Here is an 18,257-nt window from a genome sequence, read left to right on the forward strand (position 1 = left end):
CTATGAGAAGTGAATATTTGAATGTAATATGACTTTCAAAAATGTATAGTTTGATTTTATTATGACTTATATTGTATATAAATATATTAAGATGTTAACCTAACCTAACTATCATGACAATGTCTCATGCAATCATGTGATTGTTCTTGGACAAATGAAATATTCTTATTCTTATAGCATTTCTTTACTGAAAATAAAGCGGCCGTCTCACACCACTGTATCATAGCTTGGGCGACGTCTTTTGGAAAATGTCGCAAATGTATTTCAAACCAACGTAGCATCACGTCGCGTCGATGAGGCTACATATTAACGTTGCCAATGCTGAGCTCGAATTTTGACCACAGCTTAAACTGTAATCAAATACCAAACGAATGAGGAAATATCTTTCGGTGTGAACGGTCTGTAGGTTGCAAATTGATACTATTTTTGTATTTAATACGTCAGATCGTTATCCACACTCTTCGTCAAGTGTACGCACTCGGCAAGAGTGTGGCGCGGGAAAATGCCTAGTCCACATATTGGCCCAGCCTGGTAAGCTCGACCGTCCACATCCACACTGCAATTTGACCAGTGCCCAATCAAAGTTAGCGGTAGTCAGTGACATGTCCATAATAGAAATTGAAAATATCAACTAAAATGAGCACTATAAAAACAATATAAAGTAACGCAATAATGTAATTAATGACAATTAGCCCTATAGCAACTCAATTACACATAAAAAATCTGGTGTGGTACACTCACACAACTTTCCTTGCTCATTGAACTGTAAACCTCATTCTTAAACGAGAATAATTTAGGGGTATAACGTAATGACGATTGGTGGCTATTGATTTTGTTTCCATTGATTTGAAACTACGATCATACTATTGTATATACTGTAATTGTTTCCAGAGTACATCTTCCTTTGTGTAAATTATTGTGAAATTCGATGATTTTTTAAAAGCCACCAAAAAAGCTGTTCTACAGATGAAATATCTCGACTATTTGTGTTATTTTGAATAGACTGCTCTACCTACCTACCTACCTACCTCATGCACGAGAAGGAAGTTACAAAGTCCATTTCTCAAGGATGGGGAAGACCCCCTGTTAGTTTCCCAGGAAGGAGACTTATGCCAATTGATAAATAACTATACAGGGTATGAATTTGAAAAAAATTCAGGGTTTGAATTTGAGTCACTATTGAGAAAATCGTGATAGAAATTTAAGAAAATCCATTTTTTTTCAAGAATATTACGGAGTTCCTGCAATTTTCCCAGAAATGAGACTCATGTCAGTTGATAGGGCTTATGAATAGCTATCCAGGGTATAAATTTGAAGAAAATCGTTAGAGCCGTTTTTGAGAAAACCATGAAAAACATGGTTTTTTAGTCAATATTCGCCATTTTTTCCGCCATCTTCAATTGAATTTTATTGTTGTCGGATCCTCATGGTGTAAGGACCTTAAGTTTAAAATTTCAAGTCAATCGGTTAATTAGGAATGGAGTTATCGTGTTCACAGACATACACACACAGACCAACACCCAAAAATCATGTTTTTGGACTCAGGGGACCTTGAAACTTATAGAAATTTAGAAATTGGGGTACCTTAATCTTTTTACTTTCCTTGCCCTACTACCATAGGTAAGGAAAGTATTGCTTTCCAAAAAAATTAAGGTACCCCAATTTCAAGTTTTCTATACGTTTCAAGGTCCCCTGAGTCCAAAAACATGATTTTTGGGTATTGGTCTGTGTGTGTGTATGTGTGTGTGTGTATGTATGTGTGTGTATGTATGTATGTGTGTGTGTGTGTGTGTGTGTGTGTGTGTGTGTGTGTGTGTGTGTGTGTGTGTGGTGTGTGTGTGTGTGTGGTGTGTGTGTGTGTGTGTGTGTGTGTGTGTGTGTGTGTGTGGTGTGTGTGTGTGTGTGTGTGTGTATGTGTGTAAGTCTGTGAACACGATAACTCCATTCCTAATTAACCGATTGCCTTGAAATTTTAAACTTAAGGTCCTTATACCCTGAGGACCCGACAATAAGAAATTCAATAAAATTCAATTCAAGATGGCGGAAAAAATGGCGGATAATCACTAAAAAACCATGTTTTTCACGTTTTTCTCGAAAATGGCTCTAACGATTTTCTTCAAATTTATACCATGGATAGCTATTTATAAGCCCTATCAACTGACATGAGTCTTATTTATGAGAAAATTACAGGAGCTCCGTAATATTCTTGAGAAAAATGAGAGTTACTAAAAAAAAATTTTTTTCACGATTTTCTCAAAAACGGCTCTAACGAATTTTTTGAAATCCATACCCTGTATAGTTATTTATTAGCTCTATCAACTGACATGAGTCTTTTTCCTGGGGTACTAATGAGGGGTTCACCCAATCCTTGAGAAATGGACTTTGTAACCTCCTTCTCGTGCATGAGGTAGGTTGGTACACGGTTTTTACTTTTTCTTCTTCCATATACCGTGGGTAGGTAGAGCAGTTTATAAAAAGAACACAGTCATAGTCAATATATTTCATCTGTAGAACAGCTGTTTTGACGAATTTAAAAAAAAAAATCATCGAATTTCACAATTTACATAAAGGAAAAAGTACTCTGAAAACAATTGTATATACACATATACAGTAGTCTGATCGTAGTTGCAAATATGTTGCCGTCAATCGTCATTATGTTATTCCCCTAAATTATTCTCGTTTGATAATGAGGCTTATAGTTCAATGAGCAAGGAAAGTTGTGTGAGTGTACCACACCAGATTTTTTCGGAAATCAATACTTTCCTTACCTATGGTAATAGGGCAAGGAAAGTAAAAACAGCAGAGCAGACGACAAAACAGGAAACAGCAGGCACTGGTTGACCAGTGTGGATGAGTGGTTTGCTAGCGCTGGGCTATGCTGGGACGGCCTCCACTCGACAAATATCGGAACGATGGCAAACGAAGGCCAGCGCTGGCAAACCACCCATCCACACTTTGGCGCTGGTCGATATTTGTACGCACTCGGCGTGGCGCAAGAGTGTGGCGCCGGCATAATGAACTTACACAGCGTGCGGGGGTCTGAGGGGTACTGCTGTCCTCCACATCTGATCCCGTGACAGACTGTGATGTTGATTGGGATTGTGATTGCTCATTGCGACTGTGTGGACGGAATCCAGGACCAGGTGGCAGATTTTTCTGCACACAGCAATTCACTCCAGGACTGAAGTGAAGTTCCACATGGAACCTACGATTCAAATAGTAGCGTTACAATCAAATTATCTATGATATAATTATGAGTATGTATGTGACATAAAATAGTTAAATAAAAGTAAATAAAAAAGTTAATATAATCGAGATTATCGCTACCCAACTGACATTATTTTCAAGATCTCCAAGTTTTCGATATTGGACAGCTTTATGTAAGTTTTAATCTTAAGGTGCGTACAGATATACGCGCCGCGAACATGAGCAATTCACTTTCAATCAGCTGACTATATCTGTATTTTTACAGAAACGGTAAGATATAGATATAAAAAGTTTGGCATCAGCTGATTAAAAGTGAATTGCTCATGTTCGCGGTGCGTATATCTGTACGCACCTTTAGACCAGTTATAGAATAGACACGCCCCATACTGAAAGTCGATGAAGCCAACATCTACTCTCATATCGCCCCATCGTGACGTCAGCATTGTATAGAAAACTTTTCTGTAGTTTGTTTACATTGTTTTCAATGGCAGATTGTGTATATTTCCGATGGAAGTAGATTATTAAAGAACTAAAATTATATAATTAAGAACTTATAATCATGTAATTATATATTATATAATGCTGACGTCACGATGGGGCGATATGGCAGTAGATATTGGCTTCATCGACTTTCAGTATGAATATACAATGGGGCGTGTCTATTCTATAACTGGTCTAAGATTTTAATGACCAACTTTTTAGTTCATTAATTAGAATAAAAAAAACGTTTATTGAATCAATAAGCTACCTTAAGAAAACCTTAAATAAAGTTCATAATCACAACACACAAATACTCATGAACTTTGTTATTATACTCTTACATGGCTGCTTGAAAAAATAATAGCATGTGGTACCTTTGTCATATTTTGTATAGAAATATCCCCAATCATGAATGGAAAATCTTGAATTTTACACCTACAAGCACCATTTGAGTAGATGGTTGTTAGGGATGCTACAGAGCAACTAAACTAGAGCAATTTGTCAGCCCGAGAAAAGTTTGCATTTGAATAAATGCAATTTCTTATAAATTTCCATCTACAGCTTATTTATTTCCTTTAATGCAATTAAATAGACGATTTGTATGGTTTGTATTACTGCAAAATGCTAGAGCTTGATAAAATTGTTAGGTAGTTAATTTTAATTAACAATATAGAAATAATATAATATTGCTAAGAACACATTACCATAAAGAAACAATAGCGTAAGTAGATATCCCATGGTATAGGGCGTTTATGTTGCAACTTTTACTGTTATCTCAAGCCGATTACTGTAGATTATTGTCGATTTTTACTGTTTTGTTGGGGTAAGAGTGTTTGAACGGCACAATATGAGAGACTACCAGCGTCATAAAGCTTCACAGGAAAGAACTACGTGAACTATCAGCTTGAGATAACAGTAAAATTTGCGACATGGACGCCCTATACCATGGGATATCTACTTATGCTATTGTTTCTCTATGACATTACCTACACATAGATTAAATATTTTTGGAGAATATTCACTATTTAATTGAATTTGTATGTGCTTTATAAATGCCCATGATTTTGTGAATAAAACACTATTTGATTTAAGAATGATGACTCTGGATGAATGTAAAACTTGAAAAATTTTAACTAAAAAAAAAGACAGTTTTATTTTTGTTACATCCACATTGATTAAACTGTTAATGAATCTGTGTACAAGTCTAATGAATGTGGATGTGACAAAAATAAAACTGTTTTTTCAATTATTGAGAAATTCCACAATATCAATAATTCTTATTCAACAAATTTGATCAATTTTTCAACTGTGAATTTTTAAATAACTTCACTAGAGACTACTCTACAATTTTGCAATTAGATTGATACCTTTCATCAGAAGACGGATCCTTGGTAGGATCTTCATACAGCATCACAACAATTTGTGACATATAGTTCAACTCAGAAACCATACTGACGTATTCCATAGCTCTACGCCATTGTTCATCTTTCATATTCTGTTGAAAATTGATAAATAAATAAAATTTTATTGTCTTCAAGCATCATTGACATTTTTAGATAAAGTCAGACCTAATAACTAGATTTACAAGTCGAGATGATATTCATAAAACAATATACAAGTCAAGAGTTGAATGTTTCGTAAAACAATATACAATTCAATAGTTGAATGTTGCATAAAACAATATACAATTCAAGAGTTGAATGTTGCATACAATTTTGCAAATACAAAAAATGTTGTTCTTGTATACAACATACAACTGAAGAACTTATTCAAATAAAGTATTTTAATAGGGCTGTTCAATTATAGAAAATGACTAGTACCTTGTAATATTGTACTTAGCTTACCCGGCGAACTTCGTACAGCCAAAAAGTCAATGTATCTCATGTCACACTCGACTTTATTTGGTGAATCATGAAATTTATCTGACAATCAATATTTTCATTTACATCTCAATACGGACTTCCTATGCGCTTAGTCATGCAGCATTTTTTATTCCGAAAACATATTCTTCTCAATCAATTGGTAGTAATATCAGTAAAGTTTTGAATTAAAAAAAAATAGATAGGTTAAATCAGAGTTTCAAAGATGAATTTAATGTTTTCATTGTTGTTGATTGTCAATAGATGGTCCAGGAAATATGCGATGTACGATAGATTACACAGAATTCCATATTCTTTCCATATTCCATTTTAGGATGAATATAAACTAAGCTAAATTAGAAAAAAAATTAAAGTAGTCTGTCATTTTTCATTAATTAATGAATGCAATATGAACAACTATCTTTCATGAGGTGAATTATTTTTTCAGTTTCTCAATTATAGGGCAGTGGTAATTATTTGTATAGGTCTTCTAAGGAACTGTGGCGAATCATATGATTGCCACCACCACCTGTGATGTTTTCAACTGGCATAGTTTGTTTAGCACTTGTAACAGTTTAACAAATTAACAAACAGTTAACAAATTAACAAACAGTTAACAAATTAACAAATTAAATTCCTATATTGGTGACGCCGACGTGATCATAACCAGACGTGATTTTAATCCGATGTGATCAACAACAAGCATTTTTACAGATATTTTATTTGAGTAAAAGTTACCTAAAAATTACCTAGTTACTCAAGTTATCCACCACGATGGATTTGAACAAATTTCTGTTCAACGTGAACAGTTCACAATATTACAGCATCAATTGGACAACTTTTGCCAAGAATTTAAAATTCTAGAAAAAATAATTTTAAAAACTTTATTTATTAACCTATAAAAAGATGAAATTTTGCATTGAACACTTTCAAGTTTCAATTTTTACAAAAATGAAAATTACACTTCTGAAGAATGAATCAAGTAGTGGCAACATAATAAAAAGAAGACACTTTTTGAATACCGCCAAACATCTGGACTGAGAGAGCAATATTTCTTGATGAAGCATAAATGACAGTACTATGTAATTCAGGAATGTGAAAGAAGAGTAAACATTCAAGGATAGAACACTTGGCTCTAAACACTCAGTTGGAGAATGCTTATAACTGGTTGAAGGCGTATGGCAAGCTCTTGCTTTCTTTTCAAAAAAATTAGCTTTGAAAGAAAGTTGCTGGCCAGTATACTATGGCAACCTCTTGCTTTATTTTCAAAAAAGTTATCTTTGAAAGAAAGTTGCTGGTCAGTATACTATCGCAAGCTACTTGCTTTTTATGAAGCAATACAGCATTTTCGCCACCACTTAGAAGGACATCCCTTTACTATCTGCACAGACCACAAGCCTCTAGTCTATGCTTCCCAACCTATCAACTCCACAAACTCAACCAATCAACTTCTACCAATTCACCTCAACCAATTATCATTCGACACTGAGTTCTCCAGCATACATCCTTCAAGACGACTCACCTCAGCATTCCCACCCTGTTCCAGGAAAAAAGTGAGCTTCAAAATTTCGGATGACCGAATCGTCTGCCCGGGGGGGGGGGGGGTAATGTGGCGAATCATATGATTGCCACCTGTGATGTTTTCAACTGGCATAGTTTGTTTATCACTTGTAACAGTTTATTTCAAATATTATCCAGAGTTCAATTTTGTCATTCCAACATTAAAATTAATTCAATCATCAATCATCAAATCAATTCATTAAATTAATTCAATCATCAAATTAAATTCCAATAGAACGATTATCTACAGCTGGTACCAATCAACTACACTAACTTCAACTCCAAACTACCGTTTTAATACCAGTAAACAATTTTATCACGGGTTGACAAGTTTATTATACAGCTGGTAACTTTAGATGCTAAATCATACTATCACAATATGATCTTGAATCATAATCATCTTTCCGTTCTTCGGTAGCCGCTAGGCCGACAATTTTGAGAACATAGGTATGTAAAATGGAATAATTATTAGCCCTCCTATTAAAATTTCTGGTCAGAAACCATCCCCAATATTCACACATATATATTGATATATATTGATTATTTTCAAGTAGAGTATTTTCATGTAGAGTATTTTCAATAAATAAATAATATTAAAAAAACACTCATACATTAGTTGGTGTACAATTCTTGGTTGTTCCATATTTTCTAATAAAGTATTTCAATAGAGCAACTTGAATTTCAATTTTAGCAAATAACTAGTGTCCTTCTAATATTTTTAAATTAGACACGTATTAAATTCAAAAATATTACAAGTGCACTAGTTATTTCCATAATAGAATGTCTTATTATTATGAATTTTGAATGGTTTAATATTGATCTATCATGTGAAGACATAAGTTGAAAAATATACGTACATAAAAATACAAATACGGTAGTGTTTATAAAAGGGCACCATAGTTTACCACTCGAAAAAAGTCAGATGGAAATAGGAACAGATAAGTGCAACGTTGCCAAATATAGAGTCGATCAACGTTGTCCACGGCTGATTATTATTGAGAATTGATTAATATTTTTATCATACACCTGATGAATTGGCAACGTTTATTGTTATGGGGATGGTGAGGAAGTACTCAGCCGTTCCAATTTCCATCAGGCTATTTTCCTGCGGTTGACTATAGATGATTCATTTGAAAATATAGAGTAGCCCTAGAAGATACCGAATATAAAAAAAGGAATACATATGTTTCAAAATGTATGTTTCTTCTGGTAAATAGTGGACAGTATTTAATTTACTAAATTTGGATCTAACCTCGTTCTCAACACAGAGACTGACAAACTCATGAAACCAAAACACTCACCACAACAACTCTATCCCGCCATCAAATTCTAGTAATTGGCCGCAAAAATGTAGTTTTTTCCTTGGAGCTACTCTTGGAAAAATATAAAAATATAAAATCTAAAAATAAATCTTACAAAAATATAAATCTAAGTACCCTTTATAACAATTTTAAAACAGTACTTATATTTCTATTTTTATTTATATGTGTTTCAAAATATTTACTTATAATTTACAAGATAATTTGTTGGTTTACTAGTAGAAGAATGATTTTTGAGGGAAAATAACGGTTACAATGAAACTTACATCAATGAGTCCACCATAACGTAGCACAGTTAATAGAGAGTGAACGTGACTTTCGCTAGTGAAATAAAGTCTGGTTCTGACATGACGACCAGGGCTCGACACACCATGAGAGTACCTATTCAAAATATTATTTTAGTTAATAACATCAAATAGAATCAAATTTATAGTTTGGCTATAGGCTAAAATGTTTGTCTTTTTTGATAAAGCAGCAAAATTTTCATAATATTTAGCCGATGGTTATCGAGAAATGACAATAAACTTAACCTCTTATTTTTTGAAACTTTATTTGTAAAAATTTGGGAGGAGTCAGCTTTGGGCTATGCCTGTTGTCTTCTCCCAATCATATTTTAATTAAGATTTGTGATTTTCAATGTAATAAATAATAATAACTTGTGATATCCCATGAAGTGCACTAAATTGTGCACATTTTTTGAAATACCTCAATGACCATTGAAGATGTGATTTTGAGTCCGGTTCCATTGGATACCAAATAAAATTTTACATGAGATTTGACCATTTTAGAACATATTGATCCCACCAAAAGTTATGTAGCCAATGATGATTGATATATGACAATAAATTCTTGGATATCCCATTAAATTTACTACATTTTTTCGTTATTTCATTCTTTCCTTGTGAAGCAGGACTTGCATGTGTTATTTCACATTATTCATGATTTTTAAAACGGTTAAACTTGAAAATTTACCAAAGTTATAAATAAAGTTAAAAATTAACTTAGGTCGGCCTGATCGTATTCCCTTGTAAATTCTACATCTGTGCAAAGGTTTATCTGTAAACCGTAGAAATAACATTCACTTTCTAGAAGGCATTACTTATAATCAACGCTTCCCTTGAAAAATTACATCTTATTCAAAGGTCCATATCAAACCTAGAATATATGAATGATTGTGTTCATGGGAGGTTGCGGTACATGTACGATTTCGACCAAGGACACGGAAATGCGTTCGGTGGGAGCTTTTGACAGTTCAGGTACCAGTCGCCATCTTGGAACAGAGTGGAGTGGTGCATGCTCACTTGCACCGCTCGAAAAGTATGTTCCACAAAACCGGTACCAGGATCAACGCTTCTTATTGGTCAAGAGTTAAAGCGTTGGTTGTCTGTTGTTCTGTTAGGTTATGTCTTCACATCCAGAATCTATAGACTAAAAAAAAGATGAGGCGTACGAAGTATTTAATTCCATTGATGGAAAAGCAAGAAATTCATTCATTATTGAGTGAATAATGAATAATTATTCATCATAGAGGTAATAAATAAGAGGTAAGTTAATTATTTTTTAGCTTTATTGACTATTCTACTATATTAAGATGTGTTTATCTATTAGTCGGAATACTATATATTTTGTTGATTTATTCCCAGGCAAGGATCTATCCAGATAAATGTCTGGGTAGTGGAAATGAATCAAGAAACTTCAATTATTAACATTTTGCTAATATTCCATAAAACGTGTAATTCATTAACACTAATTGCATAGAAAAAGTAGTCAAATTTTCATTGATGACAGCACGAGCCATCATTAATTATAAGAAAAACTTTATAAGGAAAAAAAATGAATAGCCAAGTGCTTTATAATAACTAATCAATACTCCAGCTTTGTTGTGATAAGATAACATAGGCCTAAAATGGTAGTATTCACCTGATGTAGCCAACATTACATTTTTGATAAGGTCTGTTGCAACCTACATAAAAAATAATATTGGCTTGGACAAGTTTGTATGATAAATTTATAGATATCATTTTTTCAAATTATAAATTAATAATTATTATTGATTTAATGATAATAAAAACAACTGAAATGATTATATTGATAACACTTTTATTATTTTGTCAACTTCGCTCTGTAAACGATTAATTTCAAAAGTGCGCGCCAAAAACTGTGAACCAGAATTAGATTTTCGTTCGGTGGGAGCAAGTAGTGGTGCACCAGTCACGTGGTTTCTGGTTACTGCTCACTTCGCCGAAGCCGTACATGCACCGCAACCTCCCATGAACACAATCAATGATAAATTATTTGTATTAGAATCAGTTAAAGAGACAAGAATAGCCTTTCAAGGGAGGGTTGTATGAATTGAGTTTAATTTTCATCTGGGATCAGCAATAGGCCTATGTTTAGTAGATATGATTAGCTGATTGAATATAGTTAGTTGATCCCAGTTGGTACTATCAGAGAGAGAGAGAGAGAGAGATCAATAATGCAATGGTATTAACGGTATCTTTTCTCTATGGATTACCCAGAATGAGAAAGTTGGTTCAGTGATTTTCATAAGTTTACAGCTATATTTCTTTATTATTGTAACATAACTCTTTACAACAATATGCCTCTTCATGTATGGAAAATGTTGATTTGAAGATTTGGTCAACTTTCTTGTAGATAATTATTATTATCTTTAAAAGGTACTACATTTTTTTATTTTATTTATACTTATGGCTTTTATTGGCAGAGAGATCCTTTTGGATGTTCTGCCTTGCCGTATTACCCAATGTCATTTCCTATCAAAACTCAAGTTTATAGGTAATGTATTCGGTTCTTCATATTTTCTCACTAAAAATTGCACTTTAACTTCCTGAATATTTTTCAAATGAAGAAAAAACTCATCAAATAGGTACTGAGTCTCCAATAAGACTTGATATATTTTATATACATAAATTTGAAAGTGAATAAAATCATCCAAACCTTGGATTCAAACGATTAACTGTTTCTTCTCCTGTCTCCTCAATGTTTCTTTGGAGATCAGCTCTGATCTTTTTCAAAAGAGGTGTGCAGATTCCCTGACTAATGGTCAATTTCTCTTGAACAGTTAGTCCGTACTCCTGTAACAAAAATAACCAAATTGAAATGAACATTTTCAGTCTAAATTTATTACTTGCCCACGTTCAAACTGAGAATTCATCCTAGTGTTGAATAAAATTATAATGGATGGAAAATTCCTAGAACTAAAATACTTTTTCGCCCCACTTGGATGTAATGAGCTGGTTTACGTGCGTCATATGGAGACCGAAAGTGATTGTTTTCTGACCAGGCCGGTAAAATTTTTACGGCCCCAGGGTTGTAAAATAACCTTGAAGTCAGCTGATTCTGATAAGCACCTGGGTTTGATTACTACCTGCTTTTTTAGTATTCAGATTATTTTTTATTTCTTCTTGAACCTTATTTATAGAAACTAGATCAATCTCTGTATCTAAATCATCTATTATATCTTCTTCAGGATCAATTTCAGATTGAATGTTGTTTGGCTGAAAGATTTATTCTAGATGATTAGCAATATATCTGCCTTTCTCTGTATTTCTTGCCCAAGTACCATCTGGTTTTCTGATTGGAGGGGATTGTGATATTGGTCGCTCAATTCTTTTTGTTGCTTTCCATAATGAATAATCTGTACTGGCATCAGCAGTCAAATTTTGAAGGTAGTTATTAATGGACTCCTCAGTTAGTTTCCTTATCTCTCTTCTCAATTGTTGTGTTTTGTTATTCAAGATATTTTTGTCAGCAGGATCACGAGTTTGTTGCCATCTTCTTCTTGCCCTTCGTTTTTCTAAAACAAGTTGTCGAATCTCCAGTGGGTAATTGCATCCTTTTGTTCTCCTGGTGTATTGTCTAGTGTTTTTCCAGGCTGATTTCTGGATTTGCCACATGAAATTTTCTGCGGCTTCATCTAACTGCTCAGCTGTTCTAAGTGGAATATTCAAGTTGATTTCATTCTCCAAATCCACTTTAAAAGCTTCCCAGTCTGTTGTTCTGTTGACTAACATTGGTCTGTCTTCTTTCTTTATTATTCGTTCACTGAGTGTGAGAATTACAGCTGAATGATCAGAATCCAGGTCAAAGCTCTCTTCAATGTCAATAAAATTACTGGATATTCTCTTTGTTATGAAGAAATCTAGAAGATCTGGAGTTTTATTCAAATCTGTTGGCCAATAAGTAGGTGTTCCTGTTGAATGGAATTCACAACCCAGCTCCTGGATAGCCTCTCTGAGTTCTTTTCCTTTGGTAGTTGAGAGTCTTGAACCCCAATCCTTATGCTTGGGCATTAAAATCTCCACCCACTATGAATCTATCTCCAAGCTGATGAAGAATACTTGTATAATCATTTTTTCTTTAAATTGTAACGTGGTGGAAAATATGCAGCTCCAACAAGTATTTTCTGGTTGATAGACTCTATTCCAACTACAGTTAGCTGTATTTCATTACTTTGAATACTGAAGTCTTCATAGTGTTTAATACTCTCCTTCACTATTACAGCACTTCCACCTCTTGCTTGATTTTGAGGATGAATAGTTTCATAAACATTATATCCATTGATTTTGAAGTGAGTCTGCTCAGTTGAATGGGTTTCAGAGATAAGGCACACATCTATATTTCGGGTCTTTAGAAATATTTCTATTTCTTGTTTTCTATTATTTATTCCATTGGCATTCCAGGTAGCAATCCTAATATCTTGTTGGCTTGTAATATTCATTTTTTAGTTTTTTTCTCGATACTCTTACTCTTCCCTTCCAAGCTGTCAAGTTGTCCAGAAAGAATGTTTAAACTGTTTAAAATTTCCTGCAAAACCTTATTAACATCGACTGGTTGTTGTTGCTGTTGTTGCTGCTTTTGGTTGACTTTCCTGTTGTAGGCTTGGAGTGGGGTTTTGATACTTGAGAATAGGATATTTCTCCAGTGTACTTTCTAGAAGTGAATTTCCTCTGTTGGGTTGTATGTTTTACTCCGCTACTTCTTCTAACTATGTTGTCTTTTTCAGTTCTTCTTCTCTGAAGTTCTTTAGCGATAAGACAGCCTCTGTAGTTAGCTGGGTGAGCCTCAGCACAATTGAAACATTTGGCTGGGGTTTCTTTAGCCTTGGTACATGAAATGGTCCAGTGTTTTCCAGCACACTTCACACACACAGGTTCATGTTGACAGTATGCCTGAGTATGACCAAACCGCTGACAACGTTTACACTGCGGAATCATTTTATTGCTTCTAATTGATTCAATTTTCACTTTCATATAGCAAATATGTTTAATTTCATATATTTTTTTGTATCTTCAGTATTCTTGAATGTTAACATGAACATTGGAAGTCTGATAATGTGTTCTTTTCCATCCTTCTTCACTTTTTTCATTTTGTTGACAGCACTGATTATTTGAAAGCCTCTGCTTAGAAGATCGTTCTTTATATCCTCTGGATCGCATGATGGATGAAGCTCTTTAGCCATGACACGAATTGGACGAGTTTGTTTGTTTTCGTACGTGTGCCATTCATATTTAGCTTCATTTAACATCTTAGTTAAATCTCTGTATTCTTGTTCAGTTTCAACATTCAATTTTAGCTGGTTGTTGTTCATCATGTTGGCACTGAAATTGAGATTTTTCGATTTCAATGCCTCTTTAATCTTCGAATACTCTTGAACATTGCTTAATATGACTGGTGGAGGCTTGTTTTTCTTTTCTGTCGGTTTCATACTTGTAGACTCAGTTGCAGGCCTTATTTTTTCTGGTGAGTCACGGATTTTTCTCTTCTTTTGTTTAGGGAGAATCCATGCAGTCTCTGATGCCACCATTTTCTCTTCTTCCTCCCAATTCGGTGGTGAATAACTTTTATTGCTACTTATAGACGATGCTGGTTGCATTGTATTTGAAGCTGATGATTGAAGCTTCTGTGTCTTTGAAGATGCTGAAGAAAACATCTCTTTCAGCTGATTAATCTCCAACCGTGCTCTCTCCAACTCCTTTTCCAGCTTATTCATTCTTTCTCTCTCCACTCTGTTGACAAGTGACTTCTTTCCATGCGTTGTACAAAAACTGCTCTGTTGCAGTTTTCAGTTGGTTCGTTTTTAGAAACGATTCCGGGGAGCTGTTGACGTTGACGTTGACAGTCATTGACGCTGAATCAACGCTCTTAGCCGGTTTAAGTTGACTCATCGTGTCGTCATCGGTTTCCTCCTCCTCCTCGAACTCTGGCACGAGGAAGGTTGGAAATCTTTTGGGAGTCGACATTCCTCACATTCTTTACATTCCTAAGCCGGACTAGATGATAATTCAACACTGAACTGAATTTTCGGCGCAGGGCACTGAACTCGCGCACAACAATTAAAACACTGAACTCAGCACATTAACTGTTGCATACACTACTTCAACTATTCTCACTAAAACAAAAACTACGTCTGCTCGCTACGACTGCTCGATCGATTTTGATTTGATAAGCTTGGTATTTACATGGTGAGCCCTAAAACCTTGGTTTATTCTATTGATGTCCTGGCCATAACATTTTTAAGATTTAATTCTGTTCCAAGGTATATAAAACTGTTCACTGATTCAAAAGTATAGTTATTTATCCGAAGTTCTTCTTGGTATCTTCTATCAGGTGATGTTGTCATCTCAAGATATTTTATTTTACTTAGATCATTCAAGATATTTTATTTTAGAATAGAATAGAATAGAATAGAAAAGAATAGGATGACTGCCTTTATTTTATACATGGGGGGCATAGTTAGGGCGCAGTCACCCTTTTTACTTCATCATTTTACTTAGATCATTCAATATATTCTTTGTTTTATTTTACACCTTTAACTTCTTTTTTTTAATGCTCCTTGGGACAGGCTGGTCGAGTGGTTGCAACTGATGTGAAGTTGCTGGGTTTTTCCTTGAATACCAGAATAAGCTGGACAAGTCATATTGTCAATGTTTGCTCCAAGCTGTCCAGTGCGCTCTATCTTCTGCGAAAGTTGAAATCGGAAATTGGTGCCGGATACCTGCTTACTGTCTACTATGGTGCAGCATATTTGGATCATTGTAGGCCTCTATTTGTTGGAGAGAAAATCATGACTTTGCATGGCATGGTAGTTTTCAGGCTCTTGATGAGTGTAAAGAGAAAGATAGGCTTGTTCCACTGTAGGGATGAAATACATAGCTACAATACTAGGAACAAATCCAAAATTGATGTACCCTACTCAAGATTAAGCAAGGTATTAAATAGTCCAAGTCTCATATCATTAAAGCTTTTCAATGCACTACCATATTCGGTTAGGGTTTTACACGAATCAAAATTTAAATGTTGTTTAGAGTCTCTCCTTTTGAAAACCCCCTTATATTCTATTTCTGATTTTTATCAAGTAACAGTGGAAGATTTTGCCTAATTATGAAAACCTTATTAATCTTTGAAGAACCTCAATTAGAAGATATTCTGTGATTTTAGAATATAAGAACATTATGTGATCTTACCGTACTCGATTATATTGATATGTTTGTGTTGAAAATCAATTAGCCTATTCTCAACTTATGTCTAGTTTTAGTAATATTTTACATGTTTTGACTGTGTATTTATTTGACGTTTCCAATTGCAATGTAAACAATGCTTGAAGGAATAAAAACATTCTTATTCTTATTCTTATTCTTATGCCATGTTTCTCAGCCATGTCTGTTATGGACCTCACCTGTGGGGTCACTCTGGACGACTTGGTGATGTGCTGCTTCTGCAGAAAAAGGCTGTGCGAGTGCTGACGGGCAGTGACTACATGGCTCATTGCAGACCACTCTTCAAGAGATTAAAAATGCTTACTGTTGTAAATCAGACATTGTTAAATGTGTGGTTCGCATCAGAGACAGTGCTAGGAGTGCTGATTCTCGTGGTGAGATACATGACTATGGAACCCGTCAGACTCACCTCATCAACATGCCAAGATGCCGCTTGGCAAGGACTCAGAAGAGTTATCCTTTCATTGCCTTCAAGATGTTTAATATGCTGCCAGAGTGGGTAAAGGATAGTGGAAGTGATAGACAGTTCCGAGCAGTTTTGAAATCACTCTTGGTGGAGCATCCATTCTATAGCCTCAGTGAATTTCTTGATAGTGAGATGACATTTTTAAACTTTTTTTTGTGACATGTTTTATAAACCCTGACACAGTCTATCCAGCAGTGCTGGCCAATGACTTAGAATAAAACTAGAACTAAACTAAACTAAAACTAATAATTTTTCTGTCTTCTTTATCCGTTTTGTTTGAATTTTTAATACTAAACTCTTTTTTCTAGAGAACAACATTCTTATAATACTTTTGAGGTAAATGAGGTTTGTTTTGGCGTTAAGCTGTAAACCTCTTGGAGTTTTAATACAACATAAACAAATTAGCTCATGAAATGAGCTTTTTAATTAGCTCATGAAATGTATTTTCAATAAATAACTGAACAGAACAATCAAAATGTGATAAAAATATCAAGTTGTGCACTGTGCACTGCGCACCCACCTGAGGAATGACAATGTCTGCCAAATGTTTTGCATTGATGTACAGCTCTTCAGCCTGATCAAACTGGAGAGTATGTTGGTTATGTTGCAAATCATATTTGATGCAGTCGTAAATATCGGGAATCTTAGATATGTCGTAAGTCTTATTTTTAGTGCAGAAGTCTTTTTCTATTTTTCCCCATCTTCGTCCCATTAGTTCCCAAGTTTCACCGTGATACAGTACAGCATCTACAACAATAAAACAGCAATCAAAAAAATTTCACACAGGTGAGTTTTTACCTCACTGACAAAAATGTTAGTTATAATTGCATTGGATAAAGGATAATAATAATAATAACACTGAATAAAAATAGCAGATATTGTCCAACGATAGATTAACAAATCTGTGATTATCTTAGGTTTGACAATACCTGGTATTTTCATTGAAAATTGGAGGAATTAGAAAAGGAAAGCTTATATCTGTACACAGAAGAGTGCAACCAAATTCAGGTTTAGATGAGATATAATTACTTTTTGTTTTCGGGTCATCAAATCAAATCAAATTTCATTTCATTTAAAGTAGTTGCATATAAAAGACAAGCTTCACAACATTGAATCGTCACAATCAATAATAAACACAGAAAGTACCATAGTGCAAGGAGGAGACGTCAAAGAAAAAACACTGCCTTCAGGAGCACCCCCTGGAAGAAATCGATTAATTTCAGTTGATTTAAAGGAAATTTTTATTTTGTAATAATTGTATGATATGTAATTTTCTTCCCTCAAGACATCCACACATTCATCCATTGTGTATGGCGCTCTTTTTAACAGAACTTTCCTTATCCTTCCAGTCATCTTTGAGAAGTTGGAAAAATCTTTAAAATTATGGAGGAGTCTATTTATAATTTTTATTGCGCAATAGTGTTGGCCTTTCTCCAGAAGGGTTAGTCTATGTGCCGGGTAACCGAGGATTCATCCACCACTCCTCGTATTGTACGAATGATCAAGTAAAACGGATGAGAATTCCAATTTTTACTAAAGTACGTGATGATCTCCAGAAAGTACATGGCTGGCAAAGTTAATATACTCTCTCTCACAAAATAAGGCCTACAGGATGCTCGGTCACTGAGGTTGAAGATTATTCTCAGAGCTCTTTTCTGCCTCCTGAAAATTACCCCAAGGTGTGTGTCATAGCCACCCCAGAATATCAAACTGTAACGAATGACAGACATGAGATAGCCATGATAGATCGCAAGCAGGGAATTATACCCTACTGCTCCCCTCACACACCTCAGCGAGAACAGAATAGCAGATATCCTATGCAAGAGACGCTGCACCTGATCACCCC

General features: G+C 34.6%; 1 protein-coding gene across 9 annotated transcripts in view; it reads right to left on the reverse strand.

The window, feature by feature from the left end:
• LOC111055284 (inositol hexakisphosphate and diphosphoinositol-pentakisphosphate kinase) overlaps positions 1–18,257 on the reverse strand; it is a 75,869-nt gene that overhangs the window by 706 nt on the left and 56,906 nt on the right. For all 9 annotated transcript variants that reach the window (XM_039442256.1, XM_039442262.1, XM_039442260.1 and 6 more), the window contains 5 exons: positions 16,932–17,158; positions 11,384–11,520; positions 8,692–8,806; positions 5,055–5,182; positions 3,025–3,205 (listed from right to left, as the gene is read on the reverse strand). In XM_039442256.1, coding sequence (XP_039298190.1) covers positions 3,025–3,205; positions 5,055–5,182; positions 8,692–8,806; positions 11,384–11,520; positions 16,932–17,158 — 788 coding nt within the window. The remainder of the gene's footprint in view (positions 1–3,024; positions 3,206–5,054; positions 5,183–8,691; positions 8,807–11,383; positions 11,521–16,931; positions 17,159–18,257) is intronic.

The sequence above is a fragment of the Nilaparvata lugens genome, chromosome X (assembly GCF_014356525.2).
Source record: "Nilaparvata lugens isolate BPH chromosome X, ASM1435652v1, whole genome shotgun sequence".
In the NCBI taxonomy this organism is placed as follows: domain Eukaryota; kingdom Metazoa; phylum Arthropoda; class Insecta; order Hemiptera; family Delphacidae; genus Nilaparvata; species Nilaparvata lugens.